We start from the raw sequence: 19,558 nt of genomic DNA, 5'->3' as shown, positions 1-19,558 counted from the left end.
GGTTTATCCATTTGGTCGGGGCACTTGGATCTTCACTTGGCATGTGGCTGACCCCAGTCCACATCTGAGTTCTCAGGGCTCCTGCTAGGAATGGTGGGACAGAGATGCTGTCCCTTCTCTGCCCCACAGAAACAATCAAGCTGGGAGCCCAGGAGCTGCCTACATCTTCTTGTGACCTTTAGACTGTAGCCAGCACTACCTTTGGACTTTTTGTCCCTGGGAGCCAATAAGCCATCACACTGTTTTTGTTAGTGTATAGTTTTCTATTATTTGTGACCATCTAAATCACATCTTCTTAAATACTATGTAATCGGAAACTACTACCATTAAAAGATAGCCATGGACCTTGAGTAACCCTCTCTCTTATAACGTGCCATCTTTCAGGATAATATCAATAATGGTTATTTCAAAAAGGAATGATCCCTGATTTGTGATAAAGAAAATGAGAAAGTCAATGTGTCCTACATGGTTTTTGTTCCATGCTTTTCTGAATGATTGAAATCTGTCAAGTAAGAGTTGCAAGATTAAACACACACACACACACACACACACACACACTCACACACACACACATACATAACTCTCAAGAGTACTTAACACAATTACCCTACTTTTATCTGTGAAAAAAAATGTTGCACCTATTCCCTAATTTATAAAAATGATAAGGAGATGGGTACTGAATTCTGGTTTCTCTTCTCTTATGATCAAGCAAAAGAAAGAAAAGGGCATAGAGACTTACTTTATGATAACCTAGTCTTATTCAGTACAAGCTCTATTGACCTATAAACCTTTACGTGGTGCCTCAGTGCTGGTTACTATGCCAAGAACGTTAGTCCTCTTTTCTCCCACCTGCATTTGGAGGCATTTGCCAGAAATAGTCCTGTTTACAGATGGAAAACAATGTTAAATAACCTGCCAAAGGTTCAAAAGGTTAACTTAGCTAGGTAGAGGCAGACTTAATAGGGAGAATTAGACATATGTTTAGTATATTACTTTTTTTATGCTTGTTTACATAGTTTCATAAACAACTTTAAGGTTGTTAATTTTCTCTGGTGTGACCTCCCTTTGTTTGGGGTTGAACTTCCATAGTAACTGAGCTACTCTTTAAAGTCTTTGAGAGATACAATTTGGGGCACTACCTAAAGTTTCCATTTGTTTGGAATGAATAAAAGGCATCAGTGTGTCTTAAAAATAATAAGTATATTTTCCAAGATTTGTAGCTTGATGTTATCATGTAAAAGAGATAATGTACTTATCTTGATTGATGTGCAATACTGTCTATTGGGGTAATTTAGTGTCTTGATAAATAATTGTAGCCCTAATTCAATTCAATTAAAAGAGAGTTCTTTGATTTGATTTCACAGGAGACCATTAAAAATTGAGTTTTAAAACTAAATCATAAATACAAATGATAATAAATCTATCTATCTATATAAAAGCCTAAGCGACCATCGAGCCTAAGCAACCATCGCAACCAAACAGACGACCGAATAGGCTGCGTGGGGCGACCCGGCCGGCAGGGGGGTTAGTGAGGGGTGACCAAACAACCGAGCAGCAGGCTGTGTGGGGTGACCAGGCCAGATCAGGCCTAAACTGGCAGTCGGACATCCCTAAGGGGTCCTGGATTGGAGAGGGTGCAGTCTAGGCTGAGGGGACCCTCCCCCCGCCCATGCACAAACTTCATGCACCAGGCCTCTAGTATATATATAAAAGCCTAAGTGACCAAACGACAGGAATAACTAGAATGTGGAATGACCAGAATGACTGGTCGACCAGTCAATATGCACTGACCACCAGGGTGCAGATGCTTAATGCAGTAGCTGTCCCCTTAGTGGTAAGTGTGCTCCCATAGCCAGCCTCGCTCGGCCTCAGCCCTTCACCCCCCACCGGCCAACCTCCTGTGGTCCCTCCCCCTGGATCGCTGGCCAGGCCGAGGGACCCCACCCATGCATGAATTTGTGCACTGGGCCTCTAGTCCTATAAAATAAAGAGGTAATATGCAAATTGACCATCACTCCAACACACAAGATGACCGCCCCCATGTGGTCAAAATTGGCCACCCCCATGTGGACACAAGATGGCCACTCACATGTGGACACAAGATGGCTGGCAGGGGAGGGCAGTTATGGGCGACCAGGCCAGCAGGGGAGGGCAGTTGGGAGGGACTAGGCCTGAAAGGGATGGCAGTTGGGGGCAATCAGGCCTGCAAGGGAGGGCAGTTAGGGGTGACTGGGTCAGCAGAGGAGGGCAGTTAGGGGTGACCAGGCTTGCAGGGGAGGGCAGCTAGGGGTTACTGGGCCAGCAGGGGAGGGCAGTTGGGGCAACCAGGCCTGCAGGGGAGAACAGTTAGGGGCAACCAGTTCAGCAGGGGAGGGCAATTACGGGTGACCAGGTCGGCTGGGGAGGGCAGTAGGGGCAATTGGGCCGGCAGGGAGCAGTTAGGCATTGATCAGGCTGGCAGAAGAGTGGTTAGGGGCAATCAGGCAGGCAGGCAGGCGAGCGGTTGGAAGCCAGCAGTCCTGAATTGTGAAAGGGCTCCCAGATTGGAAAGGGTGCGGGCTGGGCTGAGGGACACACTGCCCCCCCACCGTGCACAAATTTCGTGCACCAGGCCTCTAGTATATACACATAAATATAATGATTGGCTTATGTAAAATATACAGAAAACTGTATTAAAGAAAATTTCAATAACAAATAGTTCTATTAGCTATCACATGTAACATTTCCATTCCTTTTGATACCTATCTTAGCATATAGTTATAGTAATGGTCATACAGCATATATATAATTCTGTTTATTTCACTTAAATAGATAAGCATTTCCACTTCTCTGGAAGTTTCTTTTGACATAATTTAAATAACTACATGTTAGATTGAACCATATGAAATTGCTTATCTTACCCTATTTGTCAAGAATCATAATTTCATATGGTTTAATCTAATAAAACTAGAGGCCTGGTGCATGACATTCATACACTTGGTGGGGGGTCCCTCAGCCCGGCCTGCACCCTCTCGCAGTCTGGGACCCCTCAGGGGATGTCTGACTGCTGGCTTAGGCCTTCTCCCCTGACGGCTTAGGCCTGCTCCACAAGCGATTTTTAGTGCTGCCTCAGATGTGGGAGAGGTTCCTGCCGCTGCCACTGAGCTCACCAGCAGTAAGCCCTGCTTCTGGCTGAGTGGTGCTCCTCCTGTGGGAGTGCACGGACCACCAGGGGCAGCTCCTGCATTGAGCATCTGCCCCTGGTGGTCAGTGTGCATCATAGCGACTGGTCATTCTACTATTTGGTCGATTTGCATGTTAGGGTTTTATTATATAGGATTAGAGTCCTGATGCACGAATTTCATGCACGGGGGGGTGGGCGGCGTCCCTCAGACCAGCCTGCACCCTCTCCAATGTAGGACCCCTCGGGGGATGTCTGACTGCCTCTCGCAATCTTGGACTGCTGACTCCTAACCGCTTGCCTGCTGCCTGCCTGATCACCCCTAACCACCTCTGCCTGCCTGCCTGATCGCCCCTAACTGCTCTCCTGCTGGCTTGATCGCCCCTAACTGCCTCTGCCTCACCCCGCACCCGGAACCCAAGATTCCCTCCTGTGGCCGGCCGCAGGCACCCAGGACCCAAGCCAGCTTCACCTGGGCTGCTGCAGCTACAGGGGACCGTGGGCAGGCGACTTTGCCCAGGCCGCAGTCGCAGGCACTGGTGCCCGGGATCACAGGGCCAGTGGCTTGTCTCTCTCCTGGGCTGCAGTCTGGCTGGTTCCCATTTCTCTCTCGTGAGCTCATTTGTGCCTGACTGGTCCCCAATCTTCTCTTGTGAGCTCATTTGTGCCTGGCTGGTCCGCATTCCTCTCTCCCCAGTGTTGAGTGTCTGAGCCATTATGGCGTTACTGTGTGTGAGGGTGTGATGACCATTTGCATATTAGCTCTTTACTGTATAGAATACTATCACAGTGGCTTTTGAACATTTGAACATTTTGAACCCAAAACCACACTAAGAATTACATTTAAATGGCAGCCTTGTACAATTACACACACAGAGGTACATGCATACAAAATTATACACCAGAAACTATAGTGATGACTCTATTTCCATTTTTCTTCCATTAATTTTTAAATATTCTTGTCATTCATCTCTACATTTATTTTACCACCTACTAATGGTTGCAATCTGGAGTTTGAAAAACGTCTTTGTCATAAAATATATTGTAATTTATTTAACCACACTCCCTACTGCTGGATATGAAAATGAATTTAAATTTTTATTCATTATAAATGATGCTGTAAAAAACATTTTTCTCTATTTCCCATTATTTTGACTTACTTCTTTAGGAAAGAAGTGGAATTCTTGGGTTAAAGCGCCCTGGGAACTTTGAAACTTAACAGTAATAATGACTACAGTTCATGATGTGTGTGGGGCCCTTTGCTAGGCAATTTCCATGTATTATTTCATGTCAGCCTCAGGCAACCATAGGGAACAGGCATTGTTGTCTTTATATTATAGATGGAGGCTCAGGGAAAATATGTGACTGAGCCAAGGGGTGTGGCCAGTGAGCAGGGGAACAAGAAACTGAACCCAGACCTCTGATCAAAGCACATGCTCTGACTTTTGTGGATGGCATGGATTCCTAAGTAGTAACTGTAATGGTTGGTGATAATGCTCAGTAATTACATTATAGAAGTTTACCTTAGACATCATTTGGCAAACATTATAGCTCAATCTCTCCCTTGTTAGTGGGGAGTTTATTGTGTTAAGAATGGGGCTGTGAGCAGTGTGGTGGTTGCCAGAGGGAAGAAGTGAGGGGGGTAAGGGGGTCCTAAAAAAGGGTACAGAAGATTTGACTTTGGGTGGGAGGCCCGCAGTGCAATATACAGATCTTGTAACATAGAAACCCATACATTAAACCTATTTGTTCATGTTGAGCAATGTCAACATCAATCAATTTAATAAATAACTAAAAATAATAAAAATTTTAAAAAGAATGGGGCTGTGAATCTATGGCCCAGGGGTCAAATATGTTTTTGTAAATAAAGTTTTATTGGGACACAGCTATGCCAATTTACTTAGAATTTGTCTGTGGTTGCTTTTGTGCTACAACAGCAGAATTGATTAGATAAAATAGAGAAGATATGTCTTGCAAAGTTAAAAATATTTACTATTTGGCCTGTTTCAGAAATTTGCTGAGCCCTGGTTAAAACCATAGGATTTTAGGGACTCAGGCAGAGCTGGGTTCAATTCTGGTTCTGCCATTTATTAACTGAATGGCTTTGGACAAGTCACTAACCTCCCAAGTTTGAGATTCCTCATCAATAAATTGTGGCTAGTAATACGGGTCCTTCACTTTTTATCTGAAATTTACCACCTTCCTCTATAATTCTTTTACAAACTAAGAAAACCACAAAACCCCCACATTTTATTGTGAAGATAGAGGGAGGTGGCAAATTTTGGTACTAAACTTATTTGGTGTCAAAACCTGAAGTGAACAAACATGAAACTATTTCTTTAAAAAATATTTATTGATTTCAGAGAGGAAAGGAATAGGAGAGAGAGATAGAAACATCAATGATGAGAGAGAATCATTGACTGGCTGCCACCTGCATGCCCCCTACTGGATATCAAGCCTGCACACCTGGCATGTGTCCTGACCAGGGAATCAAACCATGACTTCCTGGTTCACAGGTCGACGTTCAACCACTGAGCCACACCAGCCAGGCTAAAGGCTAAACTATATCTATTATCTATCTTATCTACCTATCTATCTATCTATCTATCTATCTATCATCTATCATCTATCATCTATCTGTAATCTATATTTATTGCCGATCAGAGAACATTAACAGCTATATCAATACTTGTAAATCTTATTGGCTTCGCACAATACAAGCTTATTTGTCACTCATAAACAGTGAAACACGAGTGGGGAGGGGGCTCTATTCCATGCAGTCAGAGATCCAGACTCCTCCTACTCGGTTGTGAGGCTAACTGAAATCTGGGACCTCACACTCTCCACAGATGGAAAGACACTGGGAGGAGGTGTGGTCACTTCCACCCCCAGCCCATGGGTTAAAACTTAATCATAGCCCTAGCTAACTGCAGGGCAGGCTGGGATTATGCCTAGTCATGTGATCACAAAGTGGAGCACATGGACATTGGTGATCAGCAGCAGTCTCTGCCACATTTATCATTTGTCACATTTTTGCTGCACGAAGCTCACACATCTGCAGCATGGTGCAGACCCTGCTGGAGACGTTAAACACAGCGAGCACGTGCACACTTTACCTTTCTGAACCTGCAAGACTGAATGTCAACACTCAGCTGGCCCTCGGGATCTCAGATCAGGCTGGAGGGCCATGTCCACCTCACAGGCAGGAGGCACAGTTACTAAGAGGTGCATTCTGGGGCCAGACTGCCTGAGTTTGAATCTTGGTTCTCCTACTTACTAGCTGTGTGACCTTGAGCAGGTTGCTCACCCTCTCTGTGATTCATTTGCTAAAAAGGAGATGATAATAGCACCTATGAAGATTACTAAGTTAGTGTATGTAATTCCCTCAGCACAAGGCCTGCCTCATAATGACAGCTGAAGAAGGGTCAGTTAGTATTATTGTGTGTAGCTATTATTATTGTTTGTTATTTTTAAACACGTAATATAGTGACTGGCACACAATAAATGCTTGTTACATAATCAGATGCAGAACTACCTTCCATAGCACCACAGACAGAGCAATCCCCTGGCTTTTGCTCGAATACATTTATTGATACGAGATTGTTGTTTAACAAGATCACCCATATCATTATTCACTGGCTTTGTTAGAAAAATCCCCCATGTAATAAGTGCTGTGTTTAATGTCTAAAAATATTGAGCACGTATTTGGTGCCAAGCCCTTGACGGACATTCTTACTCGTTCATTCTTACACGCTCCTGTGAAGTAGCTTTGCCTGCTGATGGTTTACAGACCTGAATGCTGAGGCCCAGAGGGTTCACACACTCAGCCCAGGGTCTCCTGGCCACTTGGGAGCAGAGTGGGGTTTCGATCCAGTCATATCTGGATCCAGGTCCCTCCTGTTTCATTCACTCTGCCTTCAGGCTTTGAGGAAATGAAGCAGAAAAGCCCATTTCCCTTTACTGGGGAGTCAGAACGGTCTCTGCTGCCCCTCTCAGGATGCTATTGCTACTGAAAATATGTTCATTGCCTAATCACGCTCGTTTTCTAGAGAACTTCCAGGTAGCTAATCAATTTAGAAAAAGAACTACAAGAGCCTAGTGCTAAATTTGATTTTAATATAGCATTTATTAATTCAGCCATTCGTTTGCCTTCAAAAGAAAGACATTTACCAGCATGCTTATAGTATATAGCCATTACAACTAATTTTCCAAGTTACAATCAACATTCATCATAATTACCGGCATTTTGCATAAATATTACAGCAGCAGTGCTATGCATGGGCCCGTATCATTAAAACCAGACTAAATTTACATATGAAATTAGATACAATGTGCTATAGGTAATTGATGTTTCATTTCTGACACAGAAGTAATTTCAAGTAAATGAAACTGCTCGTAGTTTGTGCCTTACTCATTCTCTGCAAACTAGCTCTGAACGACTTCATTAGGTGAACTGGAAACACTGACTTCCATAGTAGAGCGACACTAAGGCTGTGCTGGAACTCATCTTATAGGTTAAGTGCAGTACATGCTAATGCACACGTTATCATGGGGTGATTGTAAGCTATCATCAGTGGGGCCCTGGTACCTATGACACTCTCACGTGTCTCCCCCCCCCTCCCTCCCCCTTCCCCCCCATACCTGCTGCTGCCACATTCGAGATAAAGCCCATTGCCCTGGCCTTGATGCCTGCAGTCTTCTTAGTCCACACCTCCTACTGAGCCACCACCAGCTTCTACTCTTCTCTTGTCCCTGGTATGTCTTGGTTAAGGGGACATGAAGTTCCTGGCCCAGATTCTTCATTTCACCAGCATTCAATCTGCATGAGACCCTCGTACCTGTGAGCAGACACTTGGTTGTCCTGGTGCCTCTGCCCCTGCGGCCACTGACTGAGTGACATCTCAGAGGGCTGTGCCTTTCTCCTTTCACCCTGACCTCACAAAGCTCCCACTTCCAGGCAGCTGGCGGTGAATGAATGAACTTCACCGCCCAAACATGACAGGTTGTATTGAAAGATAATTCTACTAAGTTTCATGTCTCTTGATCTTGTCTCCTCCTTTTCATCTCCAGTGACCCCAATTGTACTTCAGGCTTGTATCAGCTCCTATCTGGACTCAGAATAAATAGTTGCTAGAGCAGCCCCCCCATATCCACAACTTTTGCTTCCCTTGGGTTCAGTTACCCATGGTTGCCCACAGTCCAAAATTATTAAATGAAAATTTCCAGAAATAAACTATCTATTTTTTTAATTTCATAAAAAATTAATTAAATACATTTCATAAACAAAATTAAATACAAATAATTTAATGTACATAATTTGAAAAGGGATTTCCTTGTAAAATTGTCAGGCTGGTGAATATAGCATTCTGTTATATTTCATTTCTTTCTTGTCTCCCCCACTTTCTGAGCCTTAGAAGGCAGGATTTTGACTTTATCAGCTTTGTATTTCAAAGGCCTACCAGAGTTATAGACCCATAGCAGATGCCCTAAAGGTTAGCTAAATTGTTTGTCTTCTGGGATTGTTGTCATGTAATTTGGGAAATGTGCTTTTCTTGTACAAACAGATATATAATAGTAGACAGCAAAGTAAATGTGTGTTGTAATTTGCACTTCTTTTAAAAGATAAGGATAGTTTTGTGACAATATAATGATGGGAAGAATAAATTCTTGGGCTTTTTATTCAGTGTGTGTGTGTGCTTAAAAATTATCAAGAAGTACTAGGGGGGAAGTTTATAGCAATAAATGCCAACATGAAAAAGGAAGACATATCTCAAATAAATAATGTAACTGTACACTTCAAGGAGGTAGCAAAAGGATAAACTAAGCTTAAAATTAGCAGAAGAAAGAAAATAAAGATCAGAGCAGAAATAAATGAAATAGACAATAGAAAAAAATCAATGAAACTGATTTTTATTTTATATTTTGAAAAGATAAACAAAATTGACAAACCCTTAGCTAGACTAAGAGAAAAAAAAGATTAAAGACTTGCCCGGCTAGTGTTGCTCAATGGTTGAGCATCGGCCCATGAATCAAGCGGTCACCAGTTTGATTCCAGGTCAGGGCATATTCTGGAATTGTGGGCTCCATCCCCAGTTGGGGGCCTGCAGGAGGCAGCTGATGGATGTTTCTCTCTCATCGATGTTTCTATCTCTCTATCCTTCTCCCTTTCTCTCTCTGTGAGATCAATAAAAACATATTTAAAAACAAGATAGAATACTCAAATAAATAAATCAGAAATTAAAGAGGAGACATTACAACTAATGCTGCAGAAATAAAAAGAATTATAAGAGACTACTAAAAACAACTCTATGCCAACAGACTAAAGAACTTAGAAAAATTAGGTAAATTTCTAGAGACATACAATGTACCAAGACTAAATTATGTAAGAAAAAAGGAAGTCTGCACAGACCTATAACTGGGAGATTGAATCAGTAATCCAAAACCCCCAACAAAGAAAAGCCCAGGATCAGATGGCTGCACTGGTGATTTCTGCCAAACATTTAAAGAATTATTCAACCTCTTTCAAAAAATTGATGAGTAAGGAATACTTCCAAATTCATTCATGAGGCCAGCATTACTCTGACACTAAAGCCAGACAAAGACATCACAAGAAAAGAAGACGCAGGCCAATATGCCTGAAAATAGAGATGCAAAATCCTCAACCAAATATGAGCAAGTCAAACAATAGCACATTCAAAGGACCATATACCAGGACCAAGTATGATTAATCCCTGGGATGGAAGGATGGTTCAACATATGACAATTAATAGATTTAACATACCACGTTAACAGAGTAAAGAATAAAAACCACCTGATCATGCCAATAGACGCAGAAAAAGCCTTTGACAAAATTCAACACACATCCATGATAAAAACTCACCCCAAACTAGGAATAGAAGGAAATTATCTCAACATAATAAAGATCATATATAAAAAGCCTACAGCTAACATCATGCTGAATGATAACAAACTGAACGCTTTCCCTCTGAGATTAGGAGCAAGACAAGGATAGCCTCGCTTGCCACTTCTTTTCAAAATAGTGCTGGAAGGCCTAGCCAGAGACAGTAGTGAGGAAAAAGAAATCGGATGACATGATCTTATATGCAGAAAATCATAGAGTCTACTGAAGAACTGCTAGAACTAGGAAACAAATTCAGTGAAGCTGCAAACAAAATCAACACACAAAAAGTAGTTGAATTTCTGTAACAATGAACTATCCAAAAGGAAATTACAATAGCACCAAAAAAATAGAATAAAATACTTAGATATAAATGTAACTAAGGAGATGAAAGATTTGTATATCAAACACTGCAAAACACTGATGAAAGAAATTAAAGAAGACACAAACAAATGGAGAGTTAGTGGACTAAAAGATTTAATATTGGTAAAATGTCCATACTATCTAAAGCTATCTGAAGATTAATGCAATGCCTATCAAAATTCCAATGGTGTTTTTTATAAAACACCATTCTACAATTCAAATGGAGCCACAAAAGACCAGAAACATCCAAGTAAATCCTGAATAAGAGAACAAAGTTGGAGGCATCACACTTCCTGATTTTAAAATATATTACAAAGCTATAGTAATGAAACCAGTATGGTACTGGCATAAAGACAGACATATAGATCAATGGAACAGAATAGAAGTGCAGAAATATACCCTTGCATATACAGTCAACTGATCTTTGACAAGGCTGCCAACAACACACAATGGGGAAAGGAAAAGGATAGTTTCTTTAACAAATCATGTTAGAAAAAATGGATACACACACCCAAAATAATAAAATTGGATCCTGACTTTATACTATGCACAATTATTATTTAAAATAGATTAAGACCTGAAACCATAAAATCCTAAGAAGTAAAGTTGGGGGAAAACTTCATGACATTGGTCTTGGCAATGATTTTATGGATAGGACACCAAAACACAGGCAACAACAACAAAAAATAAATAAATTGAATTACATCAAACTAAAAAGGCTTCTGTACAGCAAAGGGCACAACAAAGTGAAAAGGGATCCTATAGAACAGGAGAAAATATTTGTAAACCATATATCTGATAAGGGGTTATCTCCAAAATATATAAGAAACTCCTATAACTCAATATAAAAAAAAATTCTAGTAACTCAATTTTAAAAACAAGCTGAGGACTTGAACATTTATTTCTCTGAAGAATATATACAAATGGCCAACAGGTATATTAAAAATATCCAGCATCACTAACCACCTGTGAAATTCAAATAAAAACCACAATAATATATCATCTCACATGTATCAGGATGAAAAAACTGAAAGGTGATGTGTTGAGGAGGACACGGAGGATTTGGAAAATTTGCACACTGTTAATAGGAATGCAAAATGGTGTAGCCACTATGGAAAATACTATGAAGGTTCTTCAAAATAATTAAAAATAGAACTGCCATATGATTCAGCAATCCCACTTCCGAATATTTATCTGAAAGAATTGCAACCAGGATCTCTACAGGCATAAAAAGTTTCAGTCAAGCAAGATCACTAAGGTCTGGAGATCTGCTGTACAACATTGTACTTACAGTCAACAGTAACGTATTGTACACTTAAATATTTGTTAAGAGGGTAGATCTCATGTTGAACATTCTTACCATAATAATAATAAAAATAATAAAAGGGGGTGGGTGAGTGGGAAGAGATCAACCAAAGAACTTGTATGCATATATTCATAACCCATGGACACAGACAGTAGGGTGGTGGAGGCCTGGGGTTGGGGGGAGGAGTGGATCATAAGGGGCCAATGGGAGAACAAAGGGGAATATGTAATATTATCAACAACTAGAGGAATGGTGCACAAAAATTTGTGCACTCGGGGGGCAGGGGAGGGAGGTCCCCCAGCCCGGCCTGTGCCCTCTTGCAGTCTGGAACCCCTCGGGAGATAACGACCTGCTGGCTTAGGCCTGCTCCCGGGTGGCAGAGGGCAGGCCCAATCCCTAAGTGCAGCCCCTGGTCAGGCTCAGAGCAGGGCCGATTGGGGAGTTGGGGCGCCGCCCCGTCATGCACAGAGCAGGGCGGATCGGGATATTGCGATGTCACCCTCAGTCACGCTCAGGGTAGGGTCGATGGGGAGGTTGCGGCACCACCCCCTGTCACGCACAGAACAGGGCCTATCAGGGGGTTGGGGTGCTGCCCCCTGTCACTCACAGAGCAGGGCCCATCTGGGGGGTTGGGGCTCCGTACCCTGTCACACACAGAGCAGGGTCGATCAGGGGGTTGAGGAGCTCCCCCCTGTCACTCACAGAGTAGGGCCGATAGGGGAGTTGGGGCACCGCCCCCTGTCACACACAGAGCAGGGCGGATCAGGGGGTTGGGGCGCTGCACCCTGTCACACTCAGGGCAGGGCCAATGGGGAGGTTATGGCTCTACCCTGTCACACACAGAGCAAGGCCCGTGGAGGGGGTTGGGGCGCCACCCTCTATCACCCACAGAGCAGGGCCAATCAGGGGGTTGGTGTGCTGCACCCTGTCAAACACAGAGCCGCAGGGCAATCAGGGGATTGGGGAGCTCCCCCCTATCAGGCACAGATCAAGGCCCGTGGCGGGGGGGGCGTTGGGGCACCACACCCTGTCACACACAGAGCAGGGCCAATCATGGGGTTGGGGAGCTCCCCCCTATCAGGCACAGAGCAGGGCTGATCAGGGGGTTGGGGTGCCTTCCCCTCTCACGAACAGAGCAGGGCGGATAGGGAGGTTGTGGCCCCGCTCCCTGTCACACACACAGTTGCAGGGCGATCAGGGGGTTTGGGTGCTGCCCCCTGTCACGCTGATCCCGGTGCCGGGAGGCATATTACCCTTTTACTATATAGAATAGAGGCCTAGTGCATGGGTAGGGGCTGGCTGGTTTGCCCTGAAGGGTGTCCTGGATCAGGGTGGGGGTCCCCACTGGGGTGCCTGGCCAGTCTGGGTGAGGGGCTGAGGGCTGTTTTCCAGAAGCGAGTGACTGAAGCTTCCAACTGCTCCTTGTTTTCTTTTTATTTATTTATTTTTTTATTCTGGGCCGGCTTTAGTTCTGAGGCCTCGCTGCTGAAAACATTGATACAATGTTTCGGTCCGGCTGGGTTTCAGTCAGGCTGGTTTCTGGGCTTTTGTTTAGCTTCTTATTTGCAGCATAGTACATAGTTGCTTAGACTTGCATCTGAGAGGCCGGCAAGTGAGGCGGGGAATGTTGGAGTCCGCAGCAAGCAAGCCTCATGCTCGCTTCAGTGCCTGGCTGCCGGCCGCCATCTTGGCTGACAGTTAATTTGCATATACTCACTGATTAGCCAATGAAAAGGGTAGCGGTCGTACACTAATTACCATGTTTCTCTTTTATTAGTGTAGATTGATAAAAAGATGAAAAAAATCCACTGAATAAAAGGCTCAAAACAAAAAATTAAAAATCAAGCTCAAAATTTCCAACTAAAAAGATCAAATCCCTTTCTGTGTGTGAAGTCAAGTCACAATAAAGAAAAAGTCTGAGACTTACCTCAAAACTCACAGCTCCATTGTGGTCTGTGTCAAACGCATTGAACAGAAAATGTGCATACGTTGTAGAGTCTGAAATGTTGAAAAGGGAATATTATTAAGTCAGCGTTTCAATATCCTACGTAAGACTTGTACAACATGCCAAAGTCCTAGGCCAAGCAGGAAAATTTTCTCCGTTAACTGGTGCTTTCTTCCTAGTTGCCCGCCTCCTTTCAGCAGAGGATTGTAATTTGAGATTCACAGGAGTGAGCTACCTACATAGAGACCATGGATGGCAGACGCCTCTGTAACTTTCTGGCTAGAAATGATCCGAACACTTGGGTGTCTTGGATGACGTTACTGGCTCCGGGAGGAGTCATTAGTACCATAGGTGGGTGGGAAGATTAAGTGAGACCCATCTGGAAATAGCTTAGTGCTTGGCAGGGGTAATCTCTAGAAGTAAAAGAATAAAAATACTACGAATGAGACACAGACGAATTGCTACTATTAGTGTCGTTCCTCAATTTTGTAATTTAGTTAAGCTACTGAGAGAGACTCAGAGAAGTTGAGAAACTTGCCCAAAGTCACACAGTCAATAAGGAGTAGAGTGGCACATAACTCGGATCTTTCTCACTAAAAATCCAGGCTAGCCCATAGCCAGTAAATTTGAGCCAGCAGTGACTTGGCAAGTGTCTGTCTCCTTGTTGGAAGAGGGTTGTGTGGCCTTAAAAGTTCCTGGTGGCAAGCAGCAGGGAGCCCCTGCCCTGGCTGGGTCCTGGGTGGGATTTGGGGCTCTGAATCAGTTTTGGAAGGCTCTCTGTCCCCAATGTCTTATCATGCTGCCTAATGACACTAAAGTACTCTGAAATCCACCCCTTCCCCTTCATAGGTTTTTTTTCCCCTGTAAGCCTTCCTTCCTCTTCTGTTTCTCCTTTGTCTCCCTAATCTCTGAGCTTTGTGCTTTTCTATTTTAAAAGTATATGCTTTTTCTTACTGTTTTCTTTTCTTAGTGCACAGTTTTCATTTTTAAGTGCTTGTGTGCTTGGCTCTTGATCAAATCTACTTGATTATTTTAAATGTTTCATCTCATGGGTTTTAGCCTTTTACCTTAACCTTTTTTTTTATATTAACAAAACTTGTAACCTTTTAGCTCATTGGCTCTAGCCTTTATCTTCCGTTCAAAATCCATTTCTGCTTTAGAACTTTTAACCTTTATTTTTATTGGGATTTTAACAAAACTTCTATTCACCTTTTACTTTATGAATTGCTTTTCAAAGGTTGTCAAAAACACTAAGTCATAGTAGCTGGAATAGGTAATTGTCCTTCCCAAATAAGGAAGGTCAGAGGTCATACAAACTTCCTTCCCTGCTCTCAAATGCCTGTGGCTACTTATGGATTATTGTTCCTGAATGCTTTACCCCAGTGGTTAACGGTATTGAAGGCCATATACTTCATGAGGCAGATTGTACATTCAGTTTCTCAAAATGAAGGTAGAATTTTCTTTCAACTCTGAGCTTTAAATATGATATAAGGAATTGCTTATTTTTAAACGTATGAATTATTAATACTGTTTTCAATGAACTAAACAGCTACTACAATTGGGTCTGAATAATATATAAAGGCACCATATGTAGAGTGGATGTCCATCAGGTATGGGTGGGTTGCAGGAAGAAATCTTTGAATATGGGACCAGGGGTTAATTGCAACCAACTCAGTGAAATTGTTGGGACGTTCTGGTACAGAGTTATCGAGAATTGGCAGCCTATTTTATTCGAAAAGTTGTTTTGCTCTCAACAGCACTCTTACACAGAGTTCTGGAACGATTTAGTGCCCTATGGAGATATCAGATGACAAGTCGTATATTTTCAAGGAGAAAAAAGAGATTTTGCATATTTTATAATGAGCTTTATTAAGCAGGTCTCTTGTTACCCTATTTATACAACCAGAGTGAATGCTTTTACTGTAGCAAGTAGAATTCACCATGAATAATGGCTCAGAACAAACAGTGCTGAGAATTTTTTAAATTTAACAAACATGGACATAAATAATTACCATTCTTCTCAAATGCTCTAGCTTTAAAGTTTGACATGTGGAACATACACTCTAAAGGTCTGCCCTAGCATGGTACAGAGGACTTCTTGTTCTTCTAAATGCAGCTTTGCAATTCTCTGGAAAGTGAAGCAGTTTAACAGCCTAGGCACTCTGTGCAGAGAGCAGTTGTTAATAGTGTAGTCAACTTGAATCTCAGCTCGACCAAATAGTAACTGCGTGACCTTGTACAAGTTGTTTCATCTCTCTGTGACTCAGTTTCCGGTAAAACTGTAACAATATGTACTTCATAGAGTCATTACGAAAAGATTAGATGAAATACTATATGCAAAGAACTTAGAACAGTCCTAGGTATATATTAAATGTTCAATAAATATTAGGTATTCTTCTTTCATAGACAAGACACTTTTATTTTAGCTGCCTTAAAGACATGTGATCAATTATTTTTACAAATGTAATATATTTTCACCTGAAAAGCTTCCTATTTTTTTTTGTAAACTCTGTTGTATGTTTAAGTGACTGGCGTTCTAATTAGGTAGAACCTCACGCTTGATGGACTAGTAGATTTGTGTCTGGAAAGGCATTGACGATTCAGGTGGACTTTGGACCACTGTCTGGCCTTTGGAGACACTGCAAGCTTTTAAAGAAGGGGAGTGATGCCACTTGCTTTGACTGGGCAAGAGGAAGGAGCCAAGGCACCAAAGAATCTGGCTGGGCATCGAGGTGAGTGAAGAAAAGGAAAACTGTCCACAAAAGTCCTATGGTCTGGTTCCATCTGACTGCATTCTTCTTGGATAGTAGTAAATATTTGCCAAAAGGATGTATAAGTAGAATCTTAAATTCTAGATTTCAATACAGTTCAAGGCTCAAAAGATATTGGTAATCTCTGTTCTCCCCATATCACCTGATAGTTCACACTTCCTTACATGTAACATAAACAGCTACTGAATTTGATATGCCAAGATTGCCTCAGTTTTTTTATAATTTTACTTGGGAAGTTGAAATCTTACAGGTGGGGGAAACTGTATGGGTTCTTAGGATAGAAGGGGATCTTGGATATCACTTAACTATGTATGTATGTTTAACAAAGGTGAACAATAAGTGCAGGTGCTTTCAGTGGCTTAGCTAAGGTCACCTTGTTAGTTAATGGTAGAGGCAGTAATAAAATCAAGACATCTCCATACCAACTCTTAGAAATAAAGATTATTGGAGCAGAAAGAAAACCGAGGATACTTTGTTCCACATTTTATAGATATTACACAAATGTTGTCTCCCATTTCACAGAGAAACAACCTGAGGCCCAGAGAAATAAACCAATTGAGTAACACACCTTGGTCTTGGTATAGTCTAGCCACAAACTCAGGACTCTTGACTTAGTCCAGTGACCTTAACCCAGTTATTTCCAGACCACAATGATGCTACATACCAATTAGCCCTTTCATTGATACACACTCATTTCAGAATATTAGATTATCATGTTTTAGGTCTGAGTGTTGAAACCAATCTAGTTTATTTCTTTCTTCCCACCACAAATCCCTACTCCCTACCTGAACTGAAGCACAATGTATGGAATCGACTTCTGAATATAGAGCATTTGAATATAGAGTTCATGGCACCATTGCTATGGTAAGGCAGGTTCATATACATAAATAGTAGTTTCTGTTCAACAAGCCCTTTATAAATCACTCTGAAAATTCTTACAAATATCATCCTAGATATTCAGTGATGGAGTTACTTGAAAAATTAAAAGAAAAATCTTTATGTCCATCAAACCCATCTAAGTGCCTCAAGTGCCTTAAATACAGTGGCTGATCAATAAATGTTTGTTGACTTAGAATTTTTTTAACTGTAGCTCATTCATTCATTCCTTCAATAGCTGTTTATCGGCTGCCCAGTATAGTCAAAGTAAGTGCAAAATTCTTACAACGTAAGCAGGAGTAGCCCAGGAAATGGCAATTTTTATGATCTTTAAAAAATGCTTAGTAAGCTAAGAGCATCCATGCTAAAGCTTCCACTGTATGTGAAGTTGAAAAAGTAATGATCTAGGTAAAGGCATCAATATACAACGTCCACTCGGCTTGTTTTATAGCAGGCAGACTTTATCCCTTGCAAATAAGAAGCTTCTGTTGAATCTAGCTGTGCTGACATCCAGAACACCAAATGAGCTGCGCCTCGATAAGCAACAGAGAAAACTGAAGAGCCTGACACAATACAAATTGCAGGAGGTGCTGTAGATGAGACAAGGCATCTTCCTGGCGGAAATGGTGAGACATTGTGATTGATGGAGCCATCATTGTTACTGCTCATAATGAGACACACCTGTTGCTTTCAGATCAGCAACTTAAGTAAATGGATTCACAGGAGAGTGAAGATGGCCATAGTATGAATTTTCCTGCCTTTGGAGATGCTGCTCTTCCTTAGGCCTTTTCCCCTTTTGTAGGAGTGCTGCAAGATCCCATTTGCATGCATGACAGTAATTTTTTAAATGGAAAGTCATTATTCTTGAAAATATTTCATTTCCTTTATTTATGCCTGGCACTTTTAGATGTATGCATTCAGTTGGCATGAATAATCAAAGAATTTTTAAGAGTACAAAAGTAATTTTTCTCCAAATCCCTTTGGATCTTGTAACAAGAATCCTTTGCAAAGAATTGTGCTTAAGTGAATGTTCTTTAATGCCAGAATGTTATTTTTCAAGTGAAGATTAATTTTTAATGTGGAACTGTATCTAATTTGTATCATGTAACAACTCTCATTGGAGATAATAAAAAGTAAAGATTTCCATTGGTGCTGGGTGCTTTGATATTATTGCCTATCAATATGTTGGCAGACACTTAAATATATAGTAAGCATGATTTTTCTTTAAAAATTCCATGGCTTTTAATAATCGAGAAATACAAGAGTTAATCAAATAATATTCCAAATTCTTTATTAATGCTGACACTGGACCCATTACAATCTGGCAGTGGTCTCCATAACCAATCAGTACCTGTCTGTGGGCCTCTTAGTAATGAGATGGCGAGTGGAGTTGTCTCACACAGCATATCTAAATCCTATAATAATAGGCCACACAGTGTTTTCTTAGAATTGAATTCTAATTAACTTCTCTTAAAAGGCCATCTTAAATGAAAATTTCTATTTTGACAATCCATGTACGAAATCACTTTCAACCCACTGAAATTGCTAACACCAACTGTATTGAAATCCAGAAGAGAATCTAATTTTTGTAGGGAATAACTAACATTTAGGTGCTGTAAACTTTCAAAATGCCTATTATAGCAATGACTCCATTGTATTGCTATAGCCACCAGGCGAGGTGAGTCACTCAGTCATTCACCTGTTCACTCACATAGGCAGGGAGTGCTTATGCAGTTCTGCTACCTGTCAGCCACTGTTCCACAACCTGGGGGTACAGCAGTGAACAAAACAGACAAAACCCTCTGCTCCCCTGGAGGTGACATTCCAGTGGGGAAAGAGACAATAAACCATAATAAAAAGAGGTTAAATAGTATATACCATTAGGTGCTCTTGAGTGCTAAAGGAATAAAACAGGGAATGGGGAAAGGGAATGTTTAAGGGGTTGCAGTTTAAGGGAGGGTGGCATTTCAATAAAAACAAAGGTGGTGAGGCATTGAATGGATATTTGAGAGAAGAGAGTTCCAGGAAGAAGGAACAGTAAGTTCAAAGGCCCCAGGAGCAGCAATATGATGGCCTCGTTGGGGGAACGAAGGGTAAGGAGGCCAGTGTAACTGAAACTTAGTGAGTCCACAGGGAGAACGGTGAAGGATGAGTCAGAGAGGGAGCAGGAGACTAGTGAGCTCAACCTGTAGGTCCTATGTCGGTTGTGGCCTCTGCTCTGATGGGACAAAGATAGAGC

General features: G+C 41.8%; 1 protein-coding gene across 4 annotated transcripts in view; it reads right to left on the bottom strand.

Annotated features, from left to right (window-relative positions):
* The window catches only part of KCNIP4 (potassium voltage-gated channel interacting protein 4), a 948,564-nt gene that overhangs the window by 10,405 nt on the left and 918,601 nt on the right, over positions 1-19,558 (bottom strand). For all 4 annotated transcript variants that reach the window (XM_070398743.1, XM_070398733.1, XM_070398726.1 and 1 more), the window contains exon 4: positions 13,655-13,725. In XM_070398743.1, coding sequence (XP_070254844.1) covers positions 13,655-13,725 — 71 coding nt within the window. The remainder of the gene's footprint in view (positions 1-13,654; positions 13,726-19,558) is intronic.

This window comes from Myotis yumanensis, unplaced genomic scaffold (genome assembly GCF_028538775.1).
Source record: "Myotis yumanensis isolate MYYU_CA2020_CCGP unplaced genomic scaffold, mMyoYum1.0.hap1 SCAF_1, whole genome shotgun sequence".
NCBI lineage: Eukaryota > Metazoa > Chordata > Mammalia > Chiroptera > Vespertilionidae > Myotis > Myotis yumanensis.
Note: the sequence above shows the minus strand (reverse complement) of the source record. Positions and strands in the feature narration are given on the sequence as shown.